The 15,733-nt window shown below is 51.1% G+C and overlaps 1 protein-coding gene across 1 annotated transcript; it reads right to left on the reverse strand.

Moving 5' to 3' along the window:
- Positions 1 to 450: 450 nt before the first annotated feature.
- Positions 451 to 15,395, reverse strand: LOC147103290 (protein ripply1-like). The gene is made up of 4 exons (XM_085963146.1): positions 15,298 to 15,395; positions 10,051 to 10,126; positions 8,709 to 8,785; positions 451 to 589 (listed from the first exon to the last, which is right to left on the reverse strand). Exons 1-4 carry the CDS (start codon positions 15,393 to 15,395, stop codon positions 451 to 453), a joined length of 390 nt encoding a protein of 129 aa, XP_085819272.1.
- Between the last annotated feature and the right edge of the window lie 338 nt (positions 15,396 to 15,733).

The following is a 15,733-nucleotide window of genomic DNA, read 5'->3' on the forward strand; positions in this document are numbered from 1 at the left end:
CATTGGAAACAGTTTCTCTTAATTTACTCTCTAAATCCTTCATGATTTTAAACACCTCGATCAAATCTCCTCTTAGCCTTCTTTGCTCGAAGGAGAACAACCCCAGCTTCTCCAGTCAATCCGTAATCCCTCATCCCTGGAACCATTCCAGTAAAATATTTCCCCAGTTCAGGGCAAATATTGTCCCTATTTCCAGTTCACGTTTCAACAGATTTTCTAAAGACACAGATGTGATAAAAAAAATTTAATTTACAAAATTAGCTAGATCTTTATAAATACAAAAAGAACACAGTTAAGGCTTCTTAATTATAAATAAATATGTAAATATACAGAATGGAGACCAACAATCTCCCAGTTGATAATATCCTACCAGCCACATGCACTGCACCTATTACACTTCCACAAGTGTGTTAAATATTAGTGTCCTTACACAGTAGATCCTGCCTCGGATTAATCGCTATCCTCACTCTCTGATTCGCTGTCACTCTCCTGGTAAAACGAGATTGTTGCCTGCACTGGGAAATTCGCCAACAGATAAGCTGCATCTTCGTATAAATAATCAAAACATTTTGATTTCGACCAGAAAAGTCTGTGAAAAAGGAGAGAGAATATTGTTTAAATGTTTCGCAGGCTCTGGTCTGGTCACATTTTCATTTCCAATAATAGCAGATGGCAAGCTGCGGGAGTTTTCTCACTGGCCGACCTCAGATGCTTTCAATTTAAAATTCCTATCCTCGTACAGCCTCACTCCTCCCAGCTCCACAGCTCCCCGAACCTCTGCGCTCCTCTAACGCTGGCCTCTTGTGCATCCCTCCCTCACTCCTTCCCTCCCTCACTCCTTACCTCCCTCCCACCCTCACTCCTTCCCTTCCTCCACCCTCACTCCTTCCCTCCATCCTACCCGCACTCTTTCTTTCTCTCTCTCCCACCCTCACTCCTTCCCTCTATCCCACCCAAACTCCTTCCCTCCCGCCCTCACTCTTTCCCTCCCTCCTTCCCTCCCATCCTCCCTCCTTCCTTCACTCCCTCCTACTCTCACTCCTTCCCTCCCTCCCTCCCTCCCTCCCACCCTCACTCCTTCCCTCCCTCCCTCCTACACACTCCTTCCCTCCCTCCCTCCACCCTCACTCCCACCCTCACTCCATCCCTCCCTGCCTCCCTCCCCTCCCTCTCTCTCCCTCCCTCCCTCCATCCCTCTCTCCCTCCTTCCCTCCTTCCCTCCCACCCTCACTTCCTCACTCCTTCCCTCCCTCTCTCCCATCCTCCCTCCCTCCCACCTTCACTCAATCCCTCCCTCCCTCCCACCCTCACTCCTTCCCTCCCTCCCACCCTCACTCCCTCCCACCTTCACTCAATCCCTCCCTCCCTCCCACCCTCACTCCTTCCATCCCTCCCTCCACCCTTACTCCCACCCTCACCACCTTCCCTCCCCCTCACCCTCACTCCTTCCCTCCCTCCCTCCTACACACTCCTTCCCTCCCTCCCTCCCTCCACCCTCACTCCCACCCTCACTCCATCCCTCCCTGCCTCCCTCCCCTCCCTCTTTCTCTCCCTCCCTCCCTCCATCCCTCTCTCCCTCCTTCCCTCCCACCCTCACTTCCTCACTCCTTCCCTCCCTCTCTCCCATCCTCCCTCCCTCCCACCTTCACTCAATCCCTCCCTCCCTCCCACCCTCACTCCTTCCCTCCCTCCCTCCCACCCTCACTCCCTCCCACCTTCACTCAATCCCTCCCTCCCTCCCACCCTCACTCCTTCCATCCCTCCCTCCACCCTTACTCCCACCCTCACCACCTTCCCTCCCCCCCACCCACACTCCTTCCCTCCCTCCCTCCTACACACTCCTTCCCTCCCTCCCTCCACCCTCACTCCCACCCTCACTCCATCTCTCCCACCCTCCCTGCCTCCCTCCCCTCCCTCTTTCTCTCCCTCCCTCCCTCCATCCCTCCCTCCCTCCTTCCCTCCTTCCCTCCCACCCTCACTCCTTCCCTCCCTCTCTCCCATCCTCCCTCCCTCCCTCCCACCTTCACTCAATCCCTCCCTCCCTCCCACCCTCACTCCTTCCCTCCCTCCCACCCTCACTCCTTCCCACCCTCACTCCTTCCCTCCCTCCCTCCTACCCTCGCTCCTTCCATCCCTCCCTCCACCCTCACTCCCACCCTCACCCCATCCCTCCCACCCCTCCCTCTTTCTCTTCCTCCCTCCCTCTTTCCCTCCCTCCATCCCACTCTCACTCCTTCCCTCCCTCCCTCTCTCCCATTCTCCCTCCCTCCCACCTTCACTCAATCCCTCCCTCCCTCACTCCTTCCCTCCCTCCCTCCCTCCCTCCCACCTGTAGTGTATGTACCTTTAAGAGAGAACTACTTTTACAGCTCCTGTATACTGTAGTACCGGCAGTGACCACACCTGTATATAAGCCTTGAGCATGCCTCTGTACTGTCAGTCTTTAGATTACCCTCCTCCAGTAAACACCTGTTGATTGTTAAGTTACAGCCTCCGTGTAGTTATTGGAAAACATCATACTTTAAGAATCACGGATTCAACAGTGGCGACGAGGTCGATTCGAATCTGCCTGCAACTCTGCATTTCCCTTCAAGGATTTGCTCCGGGAGGGCGGTGGAAGAAAGTCGAGGCCAGAAGCACGGGCGTCGACCACGAGCAACCGCCCAGTCATCCGGCAGAGAGTGAACATCGCAGGGGAGGCTGTTGAGAGACGGGCTTGGTTCCCCAGCCACGACGATCCAGCAACAGACTGGCAACAGGTACAGCGCAGACCCTTCCCGGACAGCGGCGGCTGGAGCCGACTGACGGCATAGAAAAAGCCGAGCAGCGTCGACGGGGTAAGAGAGAGGGTGAAGCGCACAGGGCGCAGCCGGGGGTTGAAAACCAAGCGGCGTCGAGGAAAAACAAAAGAGAGAGAGAGAGGGTAAAGCAGCAGCCGGGTTCAGGACCGAGCAGCGGCAATGGGAGAGGCGCACAGCCAGGGCTCAAGGGCTGAACAGCGTCCGCGGGGAGAAGAAGGGAGAGCGCGGGAGACGCCATTGAGCCGCGGAGAAGAAGGGAGAGCGCGGGAGATGCCATTTTAGAAGCCGCAGCAGAGAAGAAGGGCGAGCGCGGGAAGAAAGGAAAGCGCGGGAGATGCCATTTTGTGCCAGCAGAGAAGAAGGGAGAGCGCGGGAGACGCCATTTTAGACAGTTAAATCACACCCAAGGATGCTGAAGAGTGGCAGTATCACTGCGTTCGTCAATGAAGTCGAAGATTGGGCAACATATGTGGAACGCATTGAGGTGTACTGCAGGGCGAATGAAGTGCCACATGCTAGGAAAGCACTGGTTTTGTTAAATTCCATGGGTGCAAAAACTTATGGCTTACTGCGAAACCTAATAACCCCAGAGAAGCCAGTGGATAAGAATTTCGAAAGCATAGTGGAAATCCTACAGGACCACTTAAACCCCACACCGCTGCTGATAGCAGAAAGATTTAAATTCCACAAAAGGAACCAGCATAAAGACGAAAGTAATGCTGAGTACTTAACGGAACTGTGCAAGCTATCGAAACACTGCCAGTTTGGATTGGGACTAGCAGATATGTTAAGGGACAAGTTTGTGTGTGGTCTTCAAAGTGAAGGAACCCAGAAACGGCTTCTATCAGAAAAGGATCTTACGCTGGACAAGGCTTTCAGCATGGCAGTATCACATGAAGCAGCCGCAAGGGGCGCTGCAGAGATACAACGGAGACCGCAAGAATATGGCACCAATGAAATGTCATATGGAGCAGGGAAGTGTTATCGCTGCGGCAGAACAACACACAATCAGAAGGATTGTTGGTTCAAGGACCAAGTGTGCAGACAGTGTGGAAAAGCAGGACACATAGCAAGAGTCTGCAGGTCAGGGAAGAAAACCAGCAGCAAGAAATCTCCACAGGAGAAGTAAAAAAAGGTACATAAGGTGATGGACAGTAGTTCAGACGAACAGAAAAGTGATACAGACTCCGGAAGCAAGGAGCTGGGTTGTCTGAAACTACATAAGGTAATCAAAATGGAGGATCACCAGACTATCTGGGTCACACTCAAGATAGACGGAGTCCAAGTGAAAATGGAATTGGACACAGGATCAGCCCTAACAGTCATAAACCAAAGGGACTACAAGCGGCTATTTTCACATATACCCTTGAAAGCTACAGAGATTGTCTTGAAGACGTACACGGGGCAAAAAGTCTACCCCAAAGGAAAAATAAGGGTGAAAGTGATATACAAAGGCCAGGAAATACCTAAAATGGACCTATATGTATTGCCAGATGGAGGACCACCACTACTAGGACGTGAATGGATCCGGAAGATACAATTAGATTGGCATTCCATACAGGCACTGAAGGTTGAGGCCAAAAAGGATGACGACGTCACACCTGGACGACTGTCAAAAATGCTAACTGATGCACAAGAAGTGTTCCAGGAGGGATTCGGAACACTAAAAGGCATAACAGCAATGATTAAAATAGAGGAAAATGCAAGCCCAAAGTTTTTTACGGCCAGACTGGTGCCTTATGCGATCAGACCAGCCGTCGAAGCAGAGCTGGAAGGGTTGGAACGTTCAGGAGTACTGTCCAACGTAGACTGGAGCGAGTGGGCTACACCCATCATTCCTGTAATGAAGAGGTCGTTGAGTAATACGCCTGGGGAACCAAAGAAGCTCCGCATCTGTGGGGATTTTAAGGTGACAGTGAACCCAATCCTTCACACGGTACAATATCTGCTTCCACGGATTGAGGATATTTTCGCCTCGCTATCTGGAGGTAAATGCTTCACCAAAATTGATCTGGCCCAAGCGTACTTGCAAATGGAGGTAGAAGAAGCCTCGAAACAATACCTCACGATCAACACTCATAAAGGTCTCTACCAATACAACCGGCTGGTGTTCGGGGTAGCATCGGCTCCGGCTATTTGGCAAAGGGCGATGGATCAAGTCCTGCAAGGGATTCCAGGGACCCAGTGTTATTTGGACGACATCCTGGTCACGGGCGAAAATGACAGTGATCACCTCGCCAACCTGGAGAAGGTGCTCACTAGATTAAAGGAATATGGGCTACGAGCTAATCGCCACAAGTGCGAGTTTTTCCAGAAGCAGATCTCGTATTGTGGCCACATTATTGATGAAGAGGGGTTACATAAGTCCCCTGAAAAGATTGAGGCAGCAGTCAAGGCTCCAGCTCCGGAAAATGTGTCACAACTGAGGTCGTTCCTCGGGCTGGTGAACTACTACCATAAGTTCGTACCAAATTTGTCTACAGTATTACACCCACTGAACACCCTACTGCAAACGGGGGTACCATGGAAGTGGAATGACGAATGTAAACGAGCTTTCCAGAAGTGCAAAGAATTGATCACGTCAAAAGAGGTGTTGGCCCATTTCAACCCAGCACTACCAATTCGGTTGGCATGTGATGCATCACCCTATGGTATTGGAGCGGTGCTGTCGCACAAATTCCCAGACGGGTTGGAGAGGCCAGTAGCCTTTGCGTCTCGGTCACTAACCTCAGCCGAGTGCAACTACGCCCAGATCGACAGGGAGGCCCTCAGCCTAGTATGGGGAGTAAAAAAATTCAACCACTATCCACATGGGCAGAAGTTCACCTTGCTGACTGACCACCAACCACTTGTCTCCATCTTTAATCCAAAGAAGGGCGTTCCGGTGATGACTGCACAACGGTTACAAAGATGGTCCCTTTTTCTAGGGGCAAACCAATATGAAATCGAGTATAAGGGCACGAAACAGCATGGAAACGCTGATGGGCTATCACGCCTGCCACTGCCTACTGTGGAGGAAGCACCAGCAGTGGACCCTATCGAGATATTTTATTCGTCAATAATTGAACGATTGCCAGTAACTAACGTGGATATAGAGAAGGAGACCCGCAATGATCCAACACTGTCTCGGGTATATGATTTGACGGTGAGGGGATGGCCAACACATGGCGACTCACTGTTGCCAGCATTCTCACCCAGAAGAGAACAGCTGTCAGTATGCCAGGGGACAGTGATGTGTGGATCCCGAGTGGTAATTCCACCCAAGTTAAGGGAGAGAGTGCTCAATGAGCTTCATGAAGGTCATCTGGGAGGGGTGAAAATGAAAAGCCTTGCTAGGGCTTATGTGTGGTGGCCGGGGATCAATCAACAAATCGAGGACCTAACCAAGAGCTGCTCAGGATGCCAGAAGGTCCAAAATGCACCACCACATGCCCCTCTACACCCATGGGAGTGGCCCTCCTCTCCATGGCAACAGGTGCATATTGATTTTGCTGGTCCATTCATGGACTCAATGTTCTTAATAGCAGTGGATGCTCACTCGAAATGGCCTGAGGTGATAAAAATGTCCTCAACCACTACAGAGAAAACGATTGCAGTCCTACGGACCATATTTGCCAGGAACGGCTTGCCAGAGCAGATTTGCTCTGATAATGGACCACAGTTTGTGTCCGAAGAGTTTCGGAAATTTATGAGAAGGAATGGGGTAAGGCATTACACATCTGCCCCGTATCATCCAGCCACAAATGGATTGGCTGAGAGGTTCGTACAAACCTTTAAAAAGGCGATAAAGGCCATGTGCGATGATGAAATTCCACTACAGCATAAGGTGGACAATTTCCTGTTAGCCTACAGAAATGCGACACATGCAGTTACCAACCAGACCCCGGCCATGATGTTCTTTAACCGAAGGTTGAGATCTCGTCTGGATTTGCTCAGACCAAATGTGCGAAGAAATATTGAGGATAAACAATTCCAGCACATCAATGAGAAGCCGACAAGGAACTTCAATGTAGGACAACCAGTCTTGGCCCGTGACTACCGAACAGAGAAATGGCAACCCGGAACGATATGCACACGGCAGGGGCCATTAATGTACACAGTGGATGTCGGGGAGAACATTGTGAGACGCCACATCGACCAGATCTTAGCGTCACAGGAACGAGTCAACCCCATGTCTCACGTCCCTGGGGATGAACCCGACATACCGGTAGCATCTACCTCAGAAACAGTAGCAGTGGAAACTGATGAAATAACCGACGAAAAGGGGCCAGAATTGCCTCCGCACCAAGAACAAGAACCTCAGGAAAGGCGCTATCCAGAAAGGATCAGGAAGCCGCCCCAAAGACTGAATCTATAAATGGACTATTTCAGTTTAATGTGCATGTTAACGTGTTAATTGTTATTTGAATTTTATGGGTACTGCTAATCTAAAAGGAGAGGAATTGTAGTGTATGTACCTTTAAGAGAGAACTACTTTTACAGCTCCTGTATACTGTAGTACCGGCAGTGACCACACCTGTATATAAGCCTTGAGCATGCCTCTGTACTGTCAGTCTTTAGACTACCCTCCTCCAGTAAACACCTGTTGATTGTTAAGTTACAGCCTCCGTGTAGTTATTGGAAAACATCATACTTTAAGAATCACAGATTCAACACCACCCTCACTCCTTCCCTCCCTCCCTCCCTCACTCCTTCCCTCCCTCTCTCTCATCCTCCCTCCCTCCCTCCCACCTTCACTCAATCCCTCCCTCCTTCCCACCCTCACTCCTTCCCTCCCTCCCTCCCTCCTACCCTCACTCCTTCCATCCCTCACTCCACCCTCACTCCATCCCTCCCACCCTCCCCTGCCTCCCTCCCCTCCCTCTTTCTCTCCCTCCCTCCCTCTTTCCCTCCCTCCCTCCCTCCCACCCTCCCTCTTTCCCTCCCGCTCCCGCTCCTTCCTTTCCTTCACCCTACCATTGGTGGCCGTGATCATACTCTCTGGAATTCACTCCCTAAATCTCTCTGCCTTTCCCTCCTACTTTAAGACTCTCACCAAACCTTTGGTCATCATCCCCCTCCTAATAGCTCCTTCATTGTCTTGATGTCCATTTTTTCTCCTTGCGCTCCTGTGAAGCGCCTTGGGACATTTTTCTACATTGAAGTCACTTGATAACTTCAAGATATTTTTGAAGGAGAAATGGAGGGTCGAAGAGCGTTGTGATCGCAATTTGCTTTTAAACGTTTTTTTTGCGCTAATGAAGATGAAGGACGTTAGGGGTGGGGAGTTGTTCATCTCTCATCCTCTGGCCTGTCAGAGTGACATTGCCAATAAAGGGAGCGACCAGGCAGTGCTTCTGAAGGGAATCCCCCTCCCCTTCATCACAAGCTTCAATCAACACACCCAGCCAGTTCACTGGGGAGGGGGCACTCCAAACCTGCCCCCCTCCCCTTCATCACAAGCTTCGATCAACACTCCCAGCCAGTTCACTGGGGAGGGGGCACTCCAAACCTCCCCCCCTCACCCACCAAAGCCCTAGGACTGGTGCCCCCCCCCCCACCCCCAGCAAACTTTGATGGGGTCAATGGCGGAGGCCAAGGCTGGGTGCATCTTGGCACTGCTACCGGGTTGGGCCTCGGCCAGTGGATACTCATAGCCTCAGTGCCATGGGTCAGACAGGAAGAGCAGCCAATTGGGCGAGAGACAGAGGATAGGAAATTGTGGGCCCCGTACCCCAGTGAGAGTCAGTGCGTTCGGAAGAGGAGGGGGAGAATGTCGGGGGCTGGAATAACAACGTTCCCTGATCATTGATGTCCAGTCACCATTAAATAGTGCACCAAATATATGTGTTGGATTGGATATTCAGCCCTCACAGTTCCCTGTTCCTGAAAATCAGCGACACAAATGAATTCCCATTGGGAACTTACTTGACGGGATGTCGGAATGCTGGGACTTTGTCACCGGTGGGTGTTTGCTGAGGCTGCTCGCTGTCTGAGAGGTTCGGCTGCAACAGAAAAGTTAGAATGTTGGCACCGGAATAAATACCACATTCTTTACCTTTGCTTTATAGTCTCACAGACACCCAGGTCCTGGCACTGTCGAGGTACCGACATGGGGCATTGCACACTCGTACAGAGCATTGCACACTCATACAGGGCATTGCACACTCGTACAGAGCATTGCACACTCACACAGGGCATTGCACACTTGTACAGAGCATTGCACACTTGTACAGGGCATTGCACACTTATACAGAGCATTACACACTCATACAGAGCATTGCACACTCGTACAGGGCATTGCACACTGATACAGGGCATTGCACACTCATACAGGGCATTGCACACTTGTACAGAGCATTGCACACTCATACAGGGCATTGCACACTGATACAGGGCATTGCACACTCGTACAGAGCATTGCACACTGATACAGGGCATTGCACACTCGTACAGAGCATTGCGCACTCATACAGAGCATTGCACACTCATACAGGGCATTGCACACTCGTACAGAGCATTGCACACTCATACAGGGCATCACACACCCATACAGTGCATTGCACACTCATACAGGGCATTGCACACTCGTACAGAGCATTGCACACTCGTACAGGGCATTGCACACTTATACAGAGCATTACACACTCATACAGGGCATTGCACACTCGTACAGGACATAGCACACTCATAAAGAGCATTGCACACTCATACAGGACATTGCACACTCATACAGGGCATCACACACCCATACAGTGCATTGCACACCTATAGGGGGCATACCCTCCTGAGCTGTATGTGCTGTGCTGTAAGGGAGGCACAGAGCAGAGTCCCTATGTGATCCCATGCTTTGGCGGGGGAGGAGGGTGGGGGAGTGGGGATGTTTTTAAAGGGGGAGAGGGAGCATAAGGTTCTCTCAGCCATTCCCGGCTGGGGAGCAGCATAGCCAGGCCTTGTGGTCTGTGCTGCTCACTGTGAACTGCTGTGTGAACAACAAGTAATGTTTTAAAATGGGGTTTCCTGCACCTGCTCACCATCCAGTCAGGCTCATCTTCTGAGGGCACAATCGGCCTCGGCTGTGAGGCCCTTCCTGGCCAAATATCTTACCTACACTCACCGTCCACACACACCTGATGAACGGTAACTTGGGCGTGAGGTGTCAGAGAGCGGAAGGTGTAGCTGAGCAAGAGGCAGTAAGGGACAACACTGGAAGAGACAAATCCATTAAACCTGGGGCTGAGGGAGAAACATATTATTGCACCAAACTTACTGTTGCCATCTGTCTTTGTTGTTCCCTTTCGATATCTTTGAGCGTGACTAGCCATGGTCTCCAAACACCAACAGCACTGTCAACAATAACACAACAGACAGTGTTAGAGAAGGCTGCAACAGCATGAATAGCCGGTTCCGAGGGCTCAGTACCCCCAGAAGCCTGGAAACTCCAATGCAGTATTGCCTTACTAACTGCCAGAGAAGGTTTGCACAGCTGAGATCCTGGGTTGTCTACACACTCCGTGTCTGAGATGCTCGCAGCTTTCAGTCGTGGCGCAGTGGGTAGCACTCTAGCCTCTGAGTCAGAGTCAGAAGGTCATGGGTTTAAGCCCCACTCCAGAGACTTGAACCCCATAATCTAGGCTGACACTCCCAGTGCTGTACTGAGGGAGTGCTGCACTGTCGGAGGTGCCATCTTTCGGATGAGACATTAAACTGAGGCCCTGTCTGCCACCTCAGGTGGACGTAAAAGATCCCATGGTACTATTTCGAAGAAGAGCAGGGGAGTTATCCCCAGTGTCCTGGCCAATATTTATCCCTCAATCAACATCACTAAACCAGATTGTCTGGTCATTATCACATTGCTGTTTGTGGGAGCTTGCTGTGCACAAATTGACTGCTGCGCTTCCTACATTACAACAGTGACTACAAAGTATTTCATTGGGATGTTGTGAAATGCGCTATAGAAATTCAATTCTTTCTTTCATATCCACAGGCTGCACACATCAACAGGGCAGGTGTTACACTTCCTCCCAGGCATCCATCTCTGTAGCACAGAGAGGAGTTGGCGATCGACTGTATGGGACGGGCAAGGGGTTGTCCCTGCTCCCCAATGGCATGGTGCTGTCTATTGGGGCTTTAACATGTTACCAGGTTAGCAAACAGCAACTGTCCCATCGTGGACTGTGCTCTACTCTATTGCTAGTTGTAAACTGGTTTATAACTTATTGACTAGGTTCACCGATGGCTCAGTTGGTAACGGCAGAGATAAGCGAAGAAGTTAACATGGAACTTTGCAGGTTCAATCCCTGGTCTGGGTTGGATTTGCTGATCCTACTCCAGGCAACAGTAGGCCGTGCGACCACTGGACTCAGTACCCCTGGGTTAGGGAGGGGGCAATCAGTCGGATCTTCTGCTCATCGCTATCCATCGACCCCTGCTGGATGTGTGCATGGGAGCACCTTGTGCAATGAGAGGTATAGCAACATAGGAACAGGAGTAGGCCCTTGAGCTTGTTCTGCCATTCTATTCGATCATGGCTGATCTGTACCCCAACCCCATTGACCCACTTTTGCTCCATATCCCTTGATAACCCTTTCCCAACAAAAATCTAACAATCTCAGTCTTGAAAGCTTGAATTGACCCCCAGCAGCCACAAACTTTTGTGGGAGCGAGTTCCAGGTTTCTACTACCCTTTGTGTGAAAAGTGCTTCCTGATTTCACTCCTGTAGGGTCAGCCATGTCCCAGTGGGTAGCACTCTTGCCTCTGGGTCAGAAGGTTGTGGGCTCAAGTCCCACTCCAGAGACTTGATCCCAAAATCTAGTTTGACAATCCAGTGCAGTACTGAGGGAGTGCTGCACTGTCGGAGGTGCCGTCTTTCGGGTGAGACGTTAAACCGAGGCCCCCGTCTGCCCTCTCAGGTGGATGAAAAAGATCCCAGGGCTCTATTTCGAAGAACAGCAGGGGAGTTATCCCCAGTGTCCCGGCCAATATTTATCCCTCAATCAACATCACTAAAACAGATTGTCTGGTCATTATCACATTGCTGTTTGTGGGAGCTCGCTGTGCACAAATTAGCTGCCGTGTTTCCTACATTATAACAGTGACTACACTTCAAAAGCTACTTAATTGGCTGTAAAGTGCTTTGGAGGGTCCGGTGGTCGTGAAAGGCGCTATATAAATGCAGGTTTTTCTTTGTGAATGATTAACTCTTGTGCCCTCTTGTCCTGGACTCCCCACCAGAAGAAATGGTTTCTCTCGATCTATCCTTTCGACTCCCTTTGTCTTGTTAAACGCCTCAATTAGATCACCCCTCAACCTTCTACACTCAAGGGAATACAAACCAAGTTTATGGAACTTATCCTCATAATTTAACCCTTGAAGCCGTGGTATCATTCTGGTGAATTTGCACTATACCCCTTTCAAGGACAATATATCTTTCCTGAGGTGCGGTGCCCAAAACTGAACGCAGTGCTCCGGTTGGGGTCTGCCCAAGGCTCTGTATAACTGAAGTATCACTTCCTGCCCTTTGTATTCCAACTGCTTTGCGATAAATACCAACATTTCATTAGCCTTTTTGATTAATTTTACATAAGAACATAAGAAATAGGAGCAGGAGTCGGCCATTCGGTCCTTCGAGCCTGCTCCGCCATTAAATAAAACCATGGCTGACCTTCTACCTCAACTCCACCTTCCCGCACTATCCCCATATCCCTTAATTCCCTTAGTTCCCAAAAATTTATCAACCTCTGTCGAATATACTCAACGACTGCTCTTTGGGGTGGAGAATTCCAAAGATTCACAATCCTCTGAGTGAAGAAATTTCTCCTCATCTCAGTCCTAAATGGCCGACCCCTTATTCTGAGACTGTGACCCCTGGTTCTAGACTCCGCAGCCAGGGGAAACATTTTCTCAGCCTTAACCCTGTCAGAATTTTATACGTTTCAATTAGATCACCACTCATTCTTCTAAACTCTAGGGAATGTAGGCCAAGTCTACTCAATCTCTCATAGGGCAATCCCCTCATCCCAGGAACCAGTCGAGTGAGCCTTCACTGCACTCCCTCTAAGGCAAGTATGTCTTTCCTTAGGTAAGGATACCAGCACTGTACACAGTATTCCAAGTGTGGCCTCGCCAATGCCCTGTATAATTGTAGTAAGACTTCTTGGGGGGAAAATTGGGTCACACGCCCTTTGGGGCGCTAACTTCGTTGGGGCGCTACTTTTAGCGCCCAGAAAAAGTTAGCGCCCCCACGCCAGAAATTGAATGGTAGCGCCCCAAGCAGGAAGCGGGGCGCTACTGGAAGCGCTCCCCCTCCCTCTTGGGGCACTACCATTCAATATTGCGGCACTACGTGCAACAGTGCCACGCGTATCGGCACGTAGTGCTGCGGTAGTACTGGCCTCCCTCCCCTGATTAAAGGGGAGGGGCCCAGTGCAGTGCACACTGGGGCCCTGCTGGATTACCGGGGAGCAGGGTGCCGGCAAAAGAGCCCAGCTGGCACCCCGCAGGGGGAGGCCAGAGAGGGCAGGTGCTGGCAGGCGGCCCAAAAAGAAATGGCCACCTGGCACCTGCCCTTTAACTTGCGCTGCCGCAGCCGCAAACACGATGCCCTGACCCTGTCGAACATAGCGTCCGGTGGTAGGTCAGGGGCCGCGAGCCAAGTTTGCAGCCGGGGCGTGAGTGGGGCGCTGCGCATGCCAATAATGTCATCGCCGGAGGTGCAGCGCCGCGGGGCGCTACCGGCTACTGCCGCCGCTAATCTCCCGCCCCCTTGGGGCACTAATGGGAGGTGCAAAGAAACCCAATTTTTTCCCCCTTTACTCTTATACTCTAATCCCTTTATAACAAAAGCTAACATACCATTTGCTTTCCTAATTGCTTGCTGTACCTGCATGTTAACTTTCTGTGATTCATATACAAGGACACCCAGGTCCCTCTGAGTGCAAATATTTCCCAGTCTCTCACCATTCAAAAAATATTCAGCTTTTTTGTTTTGCCTACTAAAGTAGATAACTTCACGTTTCCCCACATTGTATTCCATTTGCCATGTTCTTGCCCATTCAGTCAACTTGTCTATATCTCTCTGTAGCCTCTTTGTGGCCTCCTCACAGCTTACTTTCCCATCTAATGCTGTATCATCCACAAACTTGGATACGTTACACTCAGTCCCTTCATCTAAGTCATTAATATAGATTGTAAATAGCTGAAGCCCAAGCACTGATCTTAGTACCTAAATCTCTTTGCTCCTCCACAGCTCCTAATCTCTCACTATTAAGAAAATATTCTGATTTGTCATTCTTTCTCAGATTTCCCTACATTGAGCTCCATCTGCCACAGTTTTGTCCACTCACTTAGTCTGTTTATGTCTCTTTGTAACTTTCTGTTCCCATCCACACAACTTACTGAGCCTCCTAACTTAGTGTCATCTGCAAACTTGGAGATATAACTCTCTATTCCTTCATCCAAGTCATTGATATATCTGGTGAAATGCTGAGCCCCCAGCACAGATCTTTGAGGGAACACCACTTGTCACATTTTACTAAACAGATTGGCCTAGAAATTCGGTGGGCTGCGCCACCAGTTAGCGCCCAAAGAGGGCACTTAGTGGGTTTAGCGCCACTGGCCACGCCTCCCGCGAAATTTAGCAGGGCACTAATGGCGGCATTAGCCGGTAGCGCTGCGCCGCCACCGATGACGTCATCGGTGTGCGCAGCGCCCCGCTACCGCCCCGATCGCCAAATTTGGTAGCGCCCCCCGCTGTAACGCCGGTCGCAATTTGCGACCGGTTCAGGGGGGCCTACCTGCGGCGATAGAGGTGCTGAGGTGCGGGGCGGCCATTTTTTTGCTGGCCGCCTGCCAGCACCTCTTCGCGCAGCCGTCCCCAGCCTCCCGAGTCCCCCACCCCGCGTTGTGCCGGCTATCTCCCAAGAGCCTGGCACTTCTCCTCAGTGCCGGGCTCTTTTGCCGGCACTCGCGATCTCAGATCATGCTGCAGCAGGCCCCGCCCCTTTAAGAAGGGGAGGAAGGCCTGCAGTACCGCAGCGCGCCGTGCCACTGCGTGTGGTGCTGTGGCACGTTGCGCTGCGATTTTCAGTTGCAGCACCCCAAGACGGATGCGGGGCGCCTCGAGTAGCGCCGCGCTTCCGTTTGGGGTGCTCAAACTGAATTCTCTGCGGGCGTTCTCGACTCCTTCCGGGGCGGTACTTCCAGCGCCCTGGCGAGACTGGTGCCCCAAACGGGGCGCCACTGAATTTCTAGGCCATTGTTTTACTCAACAGTCAGCACTGCCCACTCATAGAAAAGGCGAAGGGACCATTTGATTTTTGAAGGGGCACCATCAATGCAGCTTTGAGGTCAGAGGTCGAGTATCAAACCCACCTGTGCATATGTTCGCTGTGATGACACAGACGAACGCACTGATTCTTCTCAACACAAGTTAAATCAACGCACATCAACGCTATCAAACATGGGTTTTGCAAACTAAAGTTGAACTGCTTTCTCTAGTAGAGATGGTAATCTTACCTTCCCCCACCTGAGGGGTGAGCAGCACACGCTCCGTATAGACACTGCAAACCGGGGCAGACCTGGGCTCTGGGTCCTGTCTGCGTATTCCCGTCCATTTCAGATGGTTGTTGTTGATTATCTCCTTGCTGCGGCTAATTGTTGGTGTTCTGCTGATTCCGCACTCGCAGGAGCTGGCTGCCGATAAGTTGAATCAAAGTGACTCTGTCCTCCTGCTCTGTCTCTCGCTCTTTTTATGCTGTGCTGCCACCAGCTCTATTTGCCCTGCTGCTCTTTAGAAGCTGATAGGCTGCGAGCTCAGGACTTCTCCTGAAACTAATTTGATGGTTGACTTGCTTGTGTCAACATTGGGGGTGCGGGGGGGGGGGTGGTGGGGAGGAGGGAGGGGAGGGCCAAATGCTGGGTATGGGCCCCAGCTACAGGCTTTCAACACCTC

The sequence above is a fragment of the Somniosus microcephalus genome, chromosome 20, assembly GCF_052327205.1.
Source record: "Somniosus microcephalus isolate GS21.2 chromosome 20, FLI_Smic_1.0, whole genome shotgun sequence".
Lineage (NCBI taxonomy): Eukaryota > Metazoa > Chordata > Chondrichthyes > Squaliformes > Somniosidae > Somniosus > Somniosus microcephalus.

Coding starts and splice junctions, on each gene's coding strand:
- LOC147103290 (XM_085963146.1), bottom strand. CDS start 15,395: ATGGACGGGAATACGCAGACAGGACCCAGAGCCCAGGTCTGCCCCGGT. Junction 10,127..15,297: donor CACCCCTCAGGTGGGGGAAG/GTAAGATTACCA, acceptor TATTGTTGACAG/TGCTGTTGGTGTTTGGAGAC. Junction 8,786..10,050: donor AACAAAGACAGATGGCAACA/GTAAGTTTGGTG, acceptor TTTCTGTTGCAG/CCGAACCTCTCAGACAGCGA.